This window comes from Sapajus apella, unplaced genomic scaffold, assembly GCF_009761245.1.
Source record: "Sapajus apella isolate SASKATOON/1434 unplaced genomic scaffold, GSC_monkey_1.0 scaffold1, whole genome shotgun sequence".
In the NCBI taxonomy this organism is placed as follows: Eukaryota; Metazoa; Chordata; class Mammalia; order Primates; family Cebidae; genus Sapajus; species Sapajus apella.
In genome coordinates, this window is record NW_022436941.1 from 67,893 (window position 1) to 82,228 (window position 14,336).

The 14,336-nt window shown below is 50.8% G+C and overlaps 1 protein-coding gene across 7 annotated transcripts in view; it reads left to right on the forward strand.

Annotated features, from left to right (window-relative positions):
* Nucleotides 1–13,554, forward strand: part of LOC116564764 (protocadherin gamma-C4) — a 41,006-nt gene extending 27,452 nt beyond the window's left edge. For 6 of the 7 annotated variants that reach the window (XM_032298260.1, XM_032298418.1, XM_032298191.1 and 3 more), the window contains exons 3-4: nucleotides 6,279–6,367; nucleotides 11,514–13,551. In XM_032298260.1, the coding sequence (XP_032154151.1) occupies nucleotides 6,279–6,367; nucleotides 11,514–11,740 (316 nt within the window). In that variant the 3' untranslated portion in view covers nucleotides 11,741–13,551. Of the gene's footprint in view, nucleotides 1–6,278; nucleotides 6,368–11,513 lie in introns of all 7 variants that reach the window. The other variant, XM_032298115.1, reaches the window with a different exon arrangement.
* The last annotated feature ends 782 nt before the right edge of the window (nucleotides 13,555–14,336 follow it).

A 14,336-nucleotide genomic window follows, 5' to 3' on the forward strand; every position in this document is an offset into this window, starting at 1 on the left:
CCAGGGTTCAAGTGATTCTCCTGCCTCAGCCTCCTGAGTAGCTGGGACTACAGGTGGACACCGCCACGACTAGCTAATTTTTAGTAGAGATGGGGTTTCATGCTGCTGGCCAGGATGGGCTTGATCTGTTGGCCTCATGATCAGCCTGCCTCGGCCTCCCAAAGTGCTGGGATTACAGGCATGAGCCACCACGCCTGGCCTCATTCACATTTTAACACAATTAAATTCAGGCTATTGTCAGTGTGACTTCCTAGATTTTTTTAAGCATGATGTAGGGAGTATTTTATTATAGCCCAGTCTATGGGATACTCTCTTATACACACACATACACACATGCTAAACTCAGTAGGGCAAGAACCATATTTATCATCTCTTAAATCCTGGGACCTGTCACAGGCACTGGCACATAGTAGGTGCTTGGAAAATGGCTGACTAAATGCAGTGCATTTCTTCCACTTTTACTTTTCACTATTCCCCAAATCCTGCAAGAGTCCCTTATACCTGCTGCTGGGGCTCCAAGGCCCCCCTGCTGAAGCCCAGTAAGTTGTTGTGTATAAGATCATAGGCAGTGGAGAGCGGTGGCTCATGCCAGCACTTTGGGAGGCCGAGGTGGGTGGATCACTTGAGGTCAGGAGTTTGAGACCAGCGTGGCCAACGTGGTGAAACCCCGTCTCTACTAAAAATGCAAACATTAGCTGGGCGTGGTGGCACACACCTGTAATCCCAGCTACTCGGGAGGCTGAGGCAGGAGAATTGCTTGAACCTGGGAGGCGGAAGTTGCAGTGAGCCGAGACTGTGCCATTGCACTCCAGCCTGGGCAACAGAGTGAGACTCCAGCTCAAAAAGAAAAAAAAAAATCGTGGGCTCTGGAGTCATATTAGGCTGGCTTTCAGGTTGCAAGTCTGCTAGGTCCAGCTGTGTGACTCTGGTATAGTCTCTCAACCTCTCTAAGCCCTGTTTTCAGCTGTTGGAAAATCTAGATAATCATAATAACTTATCTTCAGGGTGGTTCTGAGGATTAAAAAAAACAAGTATGTTACCCAGTCAGCTTAGACTAGGAAGCTCTCAGTAAATGGTTAAAAAAGAGGTCTCTGTCTCTCCCCTCTGCTCATCTCACCCAGCTTCACATAGCTGGCAGCCCACCCACCTGTTTGGTCCTCAACCTTCAGCCATTTCCCAGGACTCCTCCTTACAATCCTGACTGTCATGGTTCCAAGCCCACTTTTCCACTCAGCTTTATTCCCTCAACACCACTGCCCACCATGACAGGGCATCCCCCTAACCTGCGGCATCTGGTTCCATGGTCTACCCGACAACACCCGCACTCTCCTCCCGGAAACCCTTTCCTGCTTGCCTACTCTCCCCACTCCATTCCCACTAGGCCTCTTCCCCTGGGGCTGGGACCACCTGGCCTTGGCCCTGCATCCTCAGCCAGGCCCAGAGAGAGCTCAGTCAGGCCGGAAGTAAGGACCCTGGATATTCATGGAGACAGAGGCTGCCATTCTCCCACAGAAACTCCCACCCTTCATCCTTTCACGGAAGCATGAGTGATATTTAAATACTTAAATCCAGTCATGACAACCCCCTTTTCAAATACCTCAGTGGCTTCTCAGAGCTCTTGAGATGACACCAAAATCACCACCTCCCTTTGTGGCAGCCACCTGACTTTCTCTTAGTCCTTTGAACTCACCAAGCTCCTTCCAGCCTCAGAGGCCTGGGACTGTTACTCCTTCCTGGAAAGCCCTCTCCCACAACACTGCACTTCTCCTGGGTAACTAAATTTTACCCCTTAACTTTTTACTTTGAAATGTTTCAAACCCATCGAAAAGTTGAAAAATAGAATGATAAACATCCAAATATGTACCCTTTACTCTTTTTACCTAGATTCATCAATTGTTAATATTTCACACATTTTATCTCTTTCTCCCTCTGTGCGCGCGCGCGCACACACACACACACACACACACACACACACACACACACACACAGAGTCCTTTTCCTGAACCATTTAAGAGTGAGTTGCAAACACTGTAACATTTAAAACACTTTAGTATATGTTTCCTATGAACAATAACATATATGTATGTATGGGAGGAGGTCTCACTGTCACCCAGGCTGGAGTGTGGTGGTGTGATCTCAGCTCACTGCGGCTTTGACCTCCTGGGCTTAAGTAATCTCACCTCAGTCTCCTGAGTAGCTAGGACTACGGGGTGCAACACCACGCCTGGGTAATTTTTAATTTTTTTGTAGAGACGGGGTCTCACTATTTTGCCCAGGCTGGTCTTGAACTCCTGGATTCAAGCAATCATTCCACCTTAGCCTCCCAGTGTTGGGATTACAGGCATGAGCTACAGCACCTGGCCAACATTCTCCTATATAGTCACAAAGTAATGATCACATTTGAGGAATTTAACATTGAAACAATAATATAAAATCCACCAGCAGATTTTCATAAATGCCCTCAGTGTATTCTTTCATCCTGTTTTATTTTTTTGTTTGTTTGTTTTTGTTTTTGTTTTTTTGAAACAGAGTCTTGCTCTGTCGCCCAGGCTGGAGTGCAGTGGTGTAATCTCGGCTCACTGCAACCTCCACTTCCTGGGTTCAAGCGATTCTCTTGCTTCAGCCTCCTAAGTAACTGGGATTACAGGCACATGCCAACACGCCTGGCTAATTTTTTTGTATTTTTAGTAGAGATGGGGTTTCACCATGTTGGCCTAGAACTCCTGACCTTGTGACCTGCCCACTTGGCCTCCAAAAGTGCTGGGATTACAGGCTTGAGCCACTGTGCCTGGCCTTTTTTTTTTTTTTTTTTTTAAATACAGGATTTCATCAAGGAGCATAAATTGCATTTGGTTGTCACCCCTCTTTCCTCGCCTTTAATCTGGAGCAGGCTTTTAGTCTTTATAATTTTTTAATGAGATGGATATTTCTAAAGAGTCCAGGCCAGTTGTCCTTTAAAATGTCCCATAATCTGGATGTGCTGGCTATTCTCCGATGGTTAGATTCAGGTTACACGCCTTGGTAGGAATCCTTCCCGCGGCATTACACTGGGACTCATCTAACGTCGCCTGTCACACTACGAGAGGTGCTGAGTTTGTCCACGCGGTAAAAACAGTGTCCCAGATCTCTCCATTATAAAAATCTATTTTTATAAAGATATTTTAAAATATTTGTGATGAAGTAATCTGTGGATGGTACTTTGAGATAGGCAGCAGCCCTTCATGCAATTTTACGATTCACTGATGATCCCTGCCTGTATCTGTTTCTACAACAGCAATATCAAAGCAGTGATTTTCTATCGTTTCTTCTACATATATTTGCTGGTATTCTTCTGAAAACTACCTGGATAATTTCTTCATATTTAAATGCACTGTCTTTTCCCTGAGGGAAGCCTAGACTGGCCAACCTGCTTACCCTGCCTCTCTCTCTCTCTCTTTTTTTTTTTTTTGAGACGGAGTCTCACTCTGCCGCCAGGCTGGAGTGCAGTGGTGCGATCTTGGCTCACTGCAACCTCCGCCTCCCAGGTTCAAGGGATTCCCCTGCCTCAGCCTCCCGAGTAGCTGGGACTACAGGTGCATGACTCCATGCCCAGCTAATTTTTTTTTTATTTTAGTAGAGACCACGTTGGCCAGGATGGTCTTGATCTCCTGACCTGGTGATCCGCCGCCTCAGCCTCCCAAAGTGCTGGGATTACAGGCGTGAGCCACCATGCCTGGCCCCCACCTCTCTTTATACCCTCTGGTAGCCCCTGACACAGCCCATGGCAAGTATCACAATTGCAATTACCGTATTGTGTAATTATTTAATATCAGCCTCTCAGTGCCACCATGAGCACCATAAAGATGGACTATTTCTGTCATATTCACAGGCATTACCCCAGTACCTGGCTCTGTGTCTGGTACATAGTAATTGCTCAAGAAATAATTGCTGAATCAATGGAAACAGAATTACAACTCTTCCTACTTTGGGGAAGGAGAATTGAGATTCCTGCTTTCCCCTTCAACCCTAGCTTTATGTTCGTTGTGATGGTATAGAGGTCACGCACGGCAGCCTTGTGTCTGTTCTTAGGCTGAATTCACCTACTTAGGGATGGGGAATCCCAGACTGGGCAAAACCGAAAGCAGGGACAGACCTTTGAAAAATTGTAAAGCAGTTCTTGGTAGTGCTCACCCACCATGACAAAATACACACACACACACACACACACACACACACACACACACACACACACATTTTCATGCCTTCAAGGCCTATCCTATGTACGGCCCTTCCCCTGGTGCCAAACCCTTCTTCTTACCTTACAGTCACATAACTGTCTCTGCTAGCCTCTTCCCATTCACGCAGGCAAAAAATATTTATTGAAAAAATTCTCTGAGCTAGATGGTGCCAAACAGTTACCTAAAGGGCAGACTGTGAGTATGTACCAGGGCTGTTTCCCACCAACACTCTCCTGCAAATTGAAATAACGTAATCCTTGGAAATTCAAAAAACATGGAAATTATCACTATGGGAAATACCCAAGTAGGGTTGAACCTTCTGAGAAGTAGAGGTTTCTTCTTATAGTTTAGTATTTTTTTAAATTATGAATCAGGCCGGGCGTGGTGGCTCATGCCTGTAATCCTAGCACTTTGGGAGGCCAAGGCGGGTGGATCACGAGGTCAGCAGATCGAAACCAGCCTGGCTAATATGGTGAAACCCTGTCTCTACTAAAAATACAAAAATTAGCCAGGCATAGTGGTGTGTACTTGCAGTCCCAACTACTCAGGAGACTGAGGCAGAAGAATCACTTGAACCCAGGAGGTTATAGTGAGCCGAGATCATGCCACTACACTTCAGCTTGGGCGACAGAGTGAGACTCTCTCAAAAAAAAATTATGAATCATTTCATGTTTTTTTAACACTCAGAGTTTCTAAAAGTTTCAATTAGGTCCAAGCGCTAGGCTTGGTGTTAGGTGCTTCGGTAGGAAGCAGGTGGAGTCCCCACCTCACAGAGGTCAGTGTGGTGGAGGAGCAGACAGCAGTTGCAGTGTGACTAGTGCCACGTAGGGCAGCCACTGGGGTGGGAGGACAGGGGAGGCACCTGCCCAGTCTGGGTAGATTTAGAGATCCCCTCTGTTAAATTTTATTTGTGTCATCATGGCAAAGGTTGGGAGGCTGGCATTTTAGGGAACACCATCTGCCCAGGATCTGCAGCAAGAGGGAACTTGTGGGATAGGAAAGTGCACCTTGGAGAAGGTTTGCTGATAGAGTGTTTGAGAGTGGGGCTGGGAAGTTCTTATAAAATAGGAGGGGCAGGTTCTTATATACCTGTGGATTTTACTCTGTGGGCTTAGGAAACCACTGAATTTTAGAAATTTCTTCTCCCTGCCAGGCATGGTGGCTAATGTCTGTAATCCCAGCACTTTGGGAGGCCGAGGTGGGTGGATCACAAGGTCAGGAGATCAAGACCATCCTGGCCAACATGGTGAAACCTCGTCTCTACTAAAAATACAAAAATTAGCTGGGTGTGGCAGTACGTGCCTATAGTCCCAGCTACTCGAGAGGATGAGGCAGGAGAATCGCTTGAACCTGGGAGGCAGAGGTTGCAGTGAGCCGAGATTGTGCCATTGCACTCCATCCTGGGCAAGAAGAGCGAGACTCTGTCTCAAAAAAAGAAAAGAATTTTTTTCTCCCTGCTCCAGGGTCTCTTGGGGCCTCCTAAATCTCCCCCTAGGTAGTTCCTAGGTCCCTACTTTTTCTCTAACTCTGGAACATTTTCTTCCATTTCCCACCTTCACAGTCCTCTGGAGAGGATCTGATCTCCCTGTGACAGAAAGCCAGGCTGTCTCATGGTGGGTGGGGAAATGCACCATGTTAAGTGCATTGGACCGGCCTGGCCAACATGGTGAAACCGCATCTCTACTAAAAATACAAAAATTAGCTGGGCATGGTGGAAACTGTCTGTCATCCCAGCTACTCAGGAGGCTGAGGCATGAGAATCGCTTGAACCCAGGAGGCAGAAGTTGCAGTGAGCCAAGTCTGTGCCACTGAACTCTAGCTTGGATGACAGAGCGAGACCTCAAAAAAAGAAAAAAATGCATCAGAGACAGTAAAGAGCTGGTTTGGGGGACTGACTTGTGGGATTCTGGCTTCTGAAGGATTGTAGAAGTGCCTCCTGCCTTGCTGAGAGAAGCATGGGGTAGGGATAGGGTACTAGGTTTGGGAGCCCTGGGAGAGGACAGGCGGGCATGAGCTGTACCAGCCTGGGAGTCTGTGCTCACCATCCTACTCTCTCCCCAGCTCCCAAAATGGCGACGACACCGGCACCTGGCCCAACAACCAGTTTGACACAGAGATGCTGCAAGCCATGATCCTGGCGTCTGCCAGTGGTAAGTGGTGCCAGCGTGCATGGGAGAGTGGGAGACCTGGGGTTCTGGGGTACATCCCATAGCCACCATGCCAGCAGACTGGATATCAAACCTGTGTAGTTTCTCCAGATCTGTCGGCAGCTCTGAGAGGACTCACGATTCCAAACGTAAAGCCCGGAATTGTGGCTAAGGAACAGCAGAGGGACTGGGAGTCCTGGGATACCCAGAAGGGAGCGAACAAGGAAAGACTCATGGAGGGAACAGTGGTTACTAGTCTGGCTCTGGAATGGGACAGCGTAACTTGGGTCCTAGCTCTGCCACTTACTACTGCTATCCTTGGGACTTGGATCAGTTTGCTCAATCTCTCTAAACTTCAGTTTCCTCAGCTTAGAAAATGCAGACAGGGACCCCAAAAGGTTGTTGTAGAGTTTAAATGAGATGTTACCACAAAGGCCATACCATAGAGTTCTGGGCGTGGTGCTTACAAACCCTCAAGCAATGAAAGTAGGTGTGTAAACTTCCTCTTTATGCGAGGCTCATCTTTTGCTGCCCCTAACTCCAGGGTAGGATTCTGGTTTTCCCCTAAGGTTGACTAAGAGTTTCCTTTGTAACAGAGATTCAGCCAATGGTGGTTGTCCCTGAAAAGTCACTAGGGCCCAGAGCAGGGAAAGAAGAATATCATTCCTCCTCCAGAGCACAGGCTTTAGAGGCAGGCCAATCTGGATTCAAATCCTGGCGCCACCACTTAGCAATGAGTCGTTAGGGAAGTTATTAAACCCCTCAGTTTCACTTACTATTAATGGGCACAGTATTAACAGATCTCATTGTGCTGTTACCAGGGCCAAATGCAAGGCCCTCAGCACAGGACTGGCAGAAAGTAAGGGCACAATATATTATTATCTCTGCTGACCCAAGCCCATTTTTTACTGGGTAAAAAGCAGAATTAGAATAATGCCTATTAATAAAGGCTAGCTTCTGGAGCAGGAAATCCTGGGCTTATAGGGAGGCTGGCAGAGGATTAAGGCATTGCCCTGTATCGTGAACTGAGAGCCCTGCCCTCCAGCACGACCGGAAGACTGGTGGGTAGAGAACCAGGTGAAATCACAAGAAGCACTGTCATCACACCTGGGCACATGCTAAACAAACTTCATGGGCCTCCTCTCAATAGCTCTTCAAGGCAGGTCTGATTTCTCACATTTGACAGATGAGAGAACAGAGAAGGCACTTGCCTCAGGGTCCCCAGTTTTGAGCTGCCAAGCTGAGGTTCTAACCTGGCTCACTTCCAAGTTTATGCCCTTTCTGCTATAGGGACTACGACTGCCTTTAGATCCAGCCTGAACTTTCCTATTAGCTGAGCAGGACTAGAGGCTAATCTCTTCCTCAAGCTCTGCTTTATTCTTCCAGATCAGGGTTGCCAGATAAAATACAGGATGCCCAGTTAAATTTGAATTTCAGATAAACAGCAAGTACTGTTTTAGCGTAAGTCAGTCTCAAATGTTGCATGAAACATAATGTTCTAAAAAAAATGCTCATTGTTTACCTGAAATTCAAATTTAACTGGGAGCCCTGTACTTTTGTTTACTAAGTCTGGCAACCCTACCCCAGATGTCTGTGAGGTTAAGTGGGGCCAGGGCTGTGGCTGATGGAGGGATGCAGAGAGGTGGCAGGGACTGCCAGCCTCTGAGGCAGAGCTGTCCCAGGTCTGGTGGGGCTATGACTCCAGAGAGGCCAGAGACTGAGTAGGAAATGGCAGGCAGCTGGGTCTCAGGAGATGCCAAGTTGGGCTCTTGAGGGAAATAAACAGGTATATTTAGCTGTTGTGGCCTTGCGCCCTGAGGCCAGGAAGCAGCTTTCTAGCCTAAATCCAGATGTTAAAAACAGAAGTGAAATCAGTATTTATGGCCCCAAACCCTCCCAGCGGGTCATGCAGCTCATTCCCCTGTCAAGGCCTCACTCCTTTGGCCCACACAGGGCCTGACCCTCGTGTAAGCCTGGGCTCTGGGGAACGGACCCTGGGGGAGGTGGAGGTGGAGGGTCAGGCACTGCTCTCACTTTCACACTGCTTCCTAGCCCTGAAACTAGAGAGGTTCCTGAAGTCCAACCCAGCCAAGCCTGTGGGGCTGCTGACGGGGGGGTTAAGTAAGAGTGAGAGTAAGAACCAACACTTGGGAAGAGGCTTTTAAAATAAACATCTGGGGGTGAGAGGTGCTGTTAAGGAGGCTGCGGTTTGCAGCTCAGCCAGCTGTGTTCCAGCTAATCAGGCCTCCTTGGGCTACTCTGGAGTTGCTTCCTCAGCCCTGGGCTGGGGTGGGTTAAGAGGACACAGGAAGGTCAGGGAGCTGGGAGCTGAGTTTCCCTGAGTAGAGGCTGGCACAGGAGAAGAGGTATCACCCCCAGCTCATCCAGGCCAGAAGATGTACAGCTTCCTGAGGCTCTCCTAAGTCTGCCTCTCCTTGGACCAAGAGAAAATCCCAGCCCTTGACCAAGGTGGGCCTTTCAGGGAGTGGGGTGTAGAGGGAGGGGCACTGGAGAACTGGACAACTGCAATCCAACTTCTTCCCTTCAGATTCATAAATGGGGAAGCAGGCTTGCGCAGTGCAGGGCCTTGGCCAAGGTCACACAGGTCCTTAGTGGCAGAGCAGGGCAGATATTCTCTTTCTATTACATTCTTGATTTCCATTATCTTGATTATCTTCTCTCCCTCCTGGGCCAGCCTGACTTCAGGGCACCCACCATGAGTTGGGTGGGGGATGGCTTTGTCATTTTCATCCACTTGGGGTGCTTCTCAGAGATCTTGGGTGCACATAGGACGTGGGTGGGCCGAGCTTCTGGCTACTCAAGTCAGGCCCTTCCTGTCATTCTGTTTCTACCTCCCTTCTCCCTGCGTCTCCGAGTTACTCCTCATTCTTTTCTGTGTGCTTGGAGACTACCCCACCCCCCACCCCTCCTCTTTCTCTGGCGCCTCTGAGGTCTCCCATCTAGACCCTAAATCACTCTGGAATCCTGCCTCTTTGAAGACAGATCTGGACGCCTCCCCTACCCCTTCCATTCCCCGGCTGGGAGGGGCTGGAAGAGGCTGGAAGAGGCTGACGGCCGGAGGGGAGGGGGCGGGGTGGTGGTGGACCTGGCTCCCTTTTGGAGTTAATTAGGGAAAACAGAGAAATGTCAGCGGAATGAAAGGGCTGGGGGTGGGGGCCAGCTGGGGTAGGAGAGGAGGAAGTGGGCAGCTGCTCCCTCCCACCCAACCCCTCTCCCCCGCCCCCAGAAGGCTCTCAGCTCCGGGGATTTGCGACACGAAATGGAGGCTGGAGAAACCCGAGCGCTCCTGCGTGGAAGAGGAAAACCGAAGCGCATCCCGGCTCTCCCCTCCCATGTACCCTCCCCCTCTTATGCTGGCTTGAAAATATTTCCTGTCTCTCTATTTCTCAATCCCTGGTTGATGTCCCAGGATTACTCAGCCTCTCCGGCTTTAGTCACTCTCTGTACCCACTCCCAGGGTCTAGGGTGGGGGCAGAGGGAGGCGGGGAGGGAAGCTCTCTTGCCAGCTAGGTCTGGGCTGGCCTGGGCATCCCTGAGGTTTTAACTATATCCTAGCCACAGAGGATCTCAGGGCCTCCAGCAGCAAGCCCCAAGGAGGCAAACTCCTGTTTCCTCCTCTCCCACCCCCACCCAGTCAGGGCAGGTGAAGGGTAGAGGTGATGACAGCTGGATGATGATGGTGTATTGCACAGGACGAAGCACGTCTCTTAGTCCTCACAGCGGCCTTATCAGGCAGTAAAGTGCTTCTCAGCCTTTACAGTGCATACAAATCAGCTGGCAACTCCAAGAGGCTGTGTTCTAAACAAGTTCCTGGGTGATGCTGAGCCAGGGCCAGAGTGTGGACTTCTCTGGCCCCCAGTTTCTTCTTCTATACAGTGGGACATTGGGCCAGAGGTGCTCTCTGATGTCACCTAGCTGTGACACTCTAAGCCTGTGCCTAAAGTGTCCCTGAGATGTCTAGTCCCCGAGAGCATCATCTCCTCAGCTTCATAGAACAGAACTCTTCTCCATCTTCTGTCTACCGCCTATTCACTCAGAGCAGGGATAAGGTCCAAGCTGCTCCTAGAGGTGGCAACTGACTGTCCCTTCCAGCATGCGTTTAGGTACACTTGGGCCCGAATCCCCCTCTAATAAGTGCTGCCTGGTATGGCCTTGGTCCTTCTAAGCCTTGGTTCCCTCATCTGTAAAATGGGGGTCATACCACATACCTGGCTGGGCTGTGGTGCAGAGGTTAAAAGTGATCCTGCCTGTGAAGCATCTGGCAGAGTGCCTGGCACAGGGTAGGCGGTCAAATGCTGTTTTGAAATACAAAAATTAGCCAGGCACTGTGGTGCGTGCCTGTAATCCCAGCTACTCAGGAGGCTGAGGCAGGAGAATCACTTGAACCCGGGAGGTGGAGGTTGCAGTGAGCCAAGATTGTGCCATTGCACTCCAGCCTGGGCGACAGAGCGGGACTCCTCATATCAAAAAAAAAAAAAAATGCTGTTTTGAAATAGAGGCTTGGAAGAAGGCCCCTCACCCCACCCTGCACAATTACTAACAGAACTACTGAATCTCTACTCCCTGCCAGGCCTTGCTTGACAAAGGCTAGGGACATGTACAAACCATGGCTGCTGCCCTCCAGGAGCCCGTGGTCTAGTGTGGGAAATCAGAGGCTCCCCTGAGAAGGACCAGGGCAAGGAACTGACAGCCTGTGTCACAGCCCTGAGAGAAACACTAGCGAATGTGTTTTGAGCACTTTCATCCACCAGCACAATTCTAGGTACTTTACATACATTTTCTTATTTAGCCTTCCCTAAAACCAGAAGAGGTGGTTACCATTATCATCCCCATTTTGCAGATGAGAAAACTGAGGTGGCCCAGGGAGGTTAGGTAGACTTGCCTAGGATCACAGTGAGTAAGGAAAGGAGCTAGGAATCAAACCTAGACTTTTTCATTCCAGAGCCTCTTAACCACTACCCTCAGCTCTTGTGGAGAGAGTCTACCTTGGTGACCCCTGTATTCCCAGTGCTCAGTATGGTCAGGACCCAGGGTGCCGTGTAGGCATTCATTAACTGCTGGGAGTATAAGAGAGTGACTGTTGAGAACCCTGATTTAGCTCCCACCTGATCTTCCTCTGTCTCTGCAGAAGCTGCTGATGGGAGCTCCACCCTGGGAGGGGGTGCTGGCACCATGGGCTTGAGCGCCCGATACGGACCCCAGTTCACCCTGCAGCATGTGCCCGACTACCGCCAGAACGTCTACATCCCAGGCAGCAATGCCACACTGACCAACGCAGCTGGCAAGCGGGATGGCAAGGCCCCAGCAGGTGGCAATGGCAACAAGAAGAAGTCGGGCAAGAAGGAGAAGAAGTAACATGGAGGCCAGGCCAAGAGCCACAGGGCAGCCTCCCCCCAACCAGCCCAGCTTCTCCTTACCTGTACCCAGGCCTCAGAGTTTCAGGGCTCACCCCCAGAATACTGGTAGGGGCCAAGGCCATGCTCCCCTTGGGAAACAGAAACAAGTGCCCAGTCAACACCCACCCCCTTTTGCCCCCAGGGGGTTGAATATGCAAAGGGAGTTCTGCTGGGAACCCCCATCCAATCAATTGCTGTACCCATGGGGGTAGTGGGGTTAGTGTAGACAGCAAGAACCATTTGCCACATCCCCTTTGGATACAGCTGAACTCCTCCATCTTCCAAATCAATCAGGCCCATCCATCCCCTGCCTCTCTCCTCCCCACCCTACCCCACTCCAACAGTTCCTCTCTCTTGAGTAAGGTGGTTGGGGTGTTGAGGTACCAGGTAACCTACAAGGCTCTTCGTGCTGGAGAGTTGGAAAGGCATTATGACCTCTTGGCCTCTCTTTTGATTGTCAGTCTTCCCCCAAAGCATGGTTTGGTGCCAGCCCCCTCACCTCCTTCCAGAGCCTGAGATCAATGCTCATGTTTTGGAGGACATGGTCACCATCCCCATGGTACTGATGCTTGCTGGATTTAGGGAGGGCATTTTGCTACCAAGCCTCTTCCCGACGCCCTGGGGACCAGCCTTCTGTTTTGTTTTGGTTTTCATTGTTTGACATTCCCACTGCATGCTGTGACTTCCCGCACTCCTCCTCGAACAAGAGACTCTGCTGCATGTTCCAAGACAGTATGGAGTGGTAAGATAAAGCAGGGAAGTATGTGGATGTGGATGGTGGGGGCATGGACAAAGCTTGACACATCAAGGCATAAGGGCCTTGCAGGAGGCTCTGTATGTCCCCAGGGGACTGACAAGATCCTCCAAATTCCAGCCATAAACCAAGAACTAGGCTGGACCCTCCCCACTACATATAGGGCTCAGCCCAGGCAGCCAGCTTTGGGCTGAGCTACCAGGACCAATGGATTAAACTGGCATTTCAGTTTAAGAAAGCTCAAAGCAGGTTTAGGACCAGATCCCCTGGAGAGGTCAGAGGGACCTCTGTGGGTGCTGGGTACTCCAGAGGTGCCACTGGTGGAAGGGTAGTGGAGCCCCAGCAGGAAGGGTGGGCCGGCCAGGCCGTTCTTAGTCCCTGGGTTAGGAGGCAGGGAGCTAGGGCAGGGACCAAATGAACAGAAAGTCTCAGTCCAGGATGGGGTTTCTCTACAGGGCCCCTGCCGTCCTCAAGCCTCTGACCTTCACCTTACCAGGTGCCATTTCTTCTCCGTGAAGGCCACTGCCCAGGCCCCCAGTGCGCCCCCTAGTGGCCATAGCCTGGTTAAAGTTCCCCAGTGCCTCCTTGTGCATAGACCTTCCTCTCCCACCCCCTTCTGCCCCCGGGGCCCCGGCCATCCAGCGGGGCAGCTAGAGAGCCCCAGACCTGCCCTTACAGTAGTGTAGAGCCCCCTCTCCCTCTTTCGGCTGGTGTAGAATAGCCAGTAGTGTAGTGCGGTGTGCTTTTACGTGATGGCGGGTAGGCAGCAGGCGGCGGGCTCCGCGCAGCCGCCTGTCCTTGATCTGCCCGCGGCGGCCCGTGTTGTGTTTTGTGCTGTGTCCACGCGCTGCGGCGACCCCCTCCCCCGTACTCACTCCTCTTATAAGCGCTTCTCTTCGCATAGTCACGTAGCTCCCACCCCACCCTCTTCCTGTGTCTCACGCAAGTTTTATACTCTAATATTTATATGGCTTTTTTTCTTCGACAAAAAAATAATAAAAATGTTTCTTCTGAAAGGCTGAACGTTTCTGTGTAAGCGATGCAAACTCCTGGCATATGTGCATGAAGTGATGAGCTGAGAGGTGGGTGCTGGAAGAAGGGCGGAATCGGGAGGCGACTTTGTGTCATTGCGCGTCTAAATCTGTTTCCGAATTGCGTGTGTGTGTGACTCGTGTGTGTGTGTGTGTGTGTGTGTGTGTGTATGACTGCAATATGGCTGCGTATGCCTGCAATGCCCTTGTGCCTGTGAGACAGTGTGCGATTGACTGTAACTGTGCTTGTGGGTCTGTGAACCGTGTGCCGTTGTGTGATCGGCTTGCGGGTCCGCGGTGGGGGTGGGGATCTGAGGCGTGTCAGAGTGCAACTGAGTATGCAGTCTACGCTTGCGGCTGTCTCCAGGCAGAAGAGGAGACCCCGGCGCGGGCGGGAGCGGGGGCGGGTTGGCGCCGGGCAAACAGCGTTGAGGGGGAGGGGCAAAGGACGTTTCCTTAATTCCAGCCCCTTCCCAACGAAAATTACCTCCTCGAACCGCCCCGAAGGGCTTCGCGGGAGGAGGGTAGACTCTCCTTTGCCCCCGCATCTCCACCCCCGCTGCCTAGGGGTTTTGGGAACGCTGCAGGAGTGGGAGGGAATGCGGGAGGCGATTCTTCGAAAGCCAAGTCTGAAACTCAAGCCTCAGTTTCCCCATCTGGACTTCGCCTTCCCCCTGACTTCTCCGCAGCGATAAGAAATTTGAGGGCTCATCCTTTTCTTGCGGGGGTCAAGGGGACTGAAACAGTGTGCAGGACTGAGATCGCCGGCA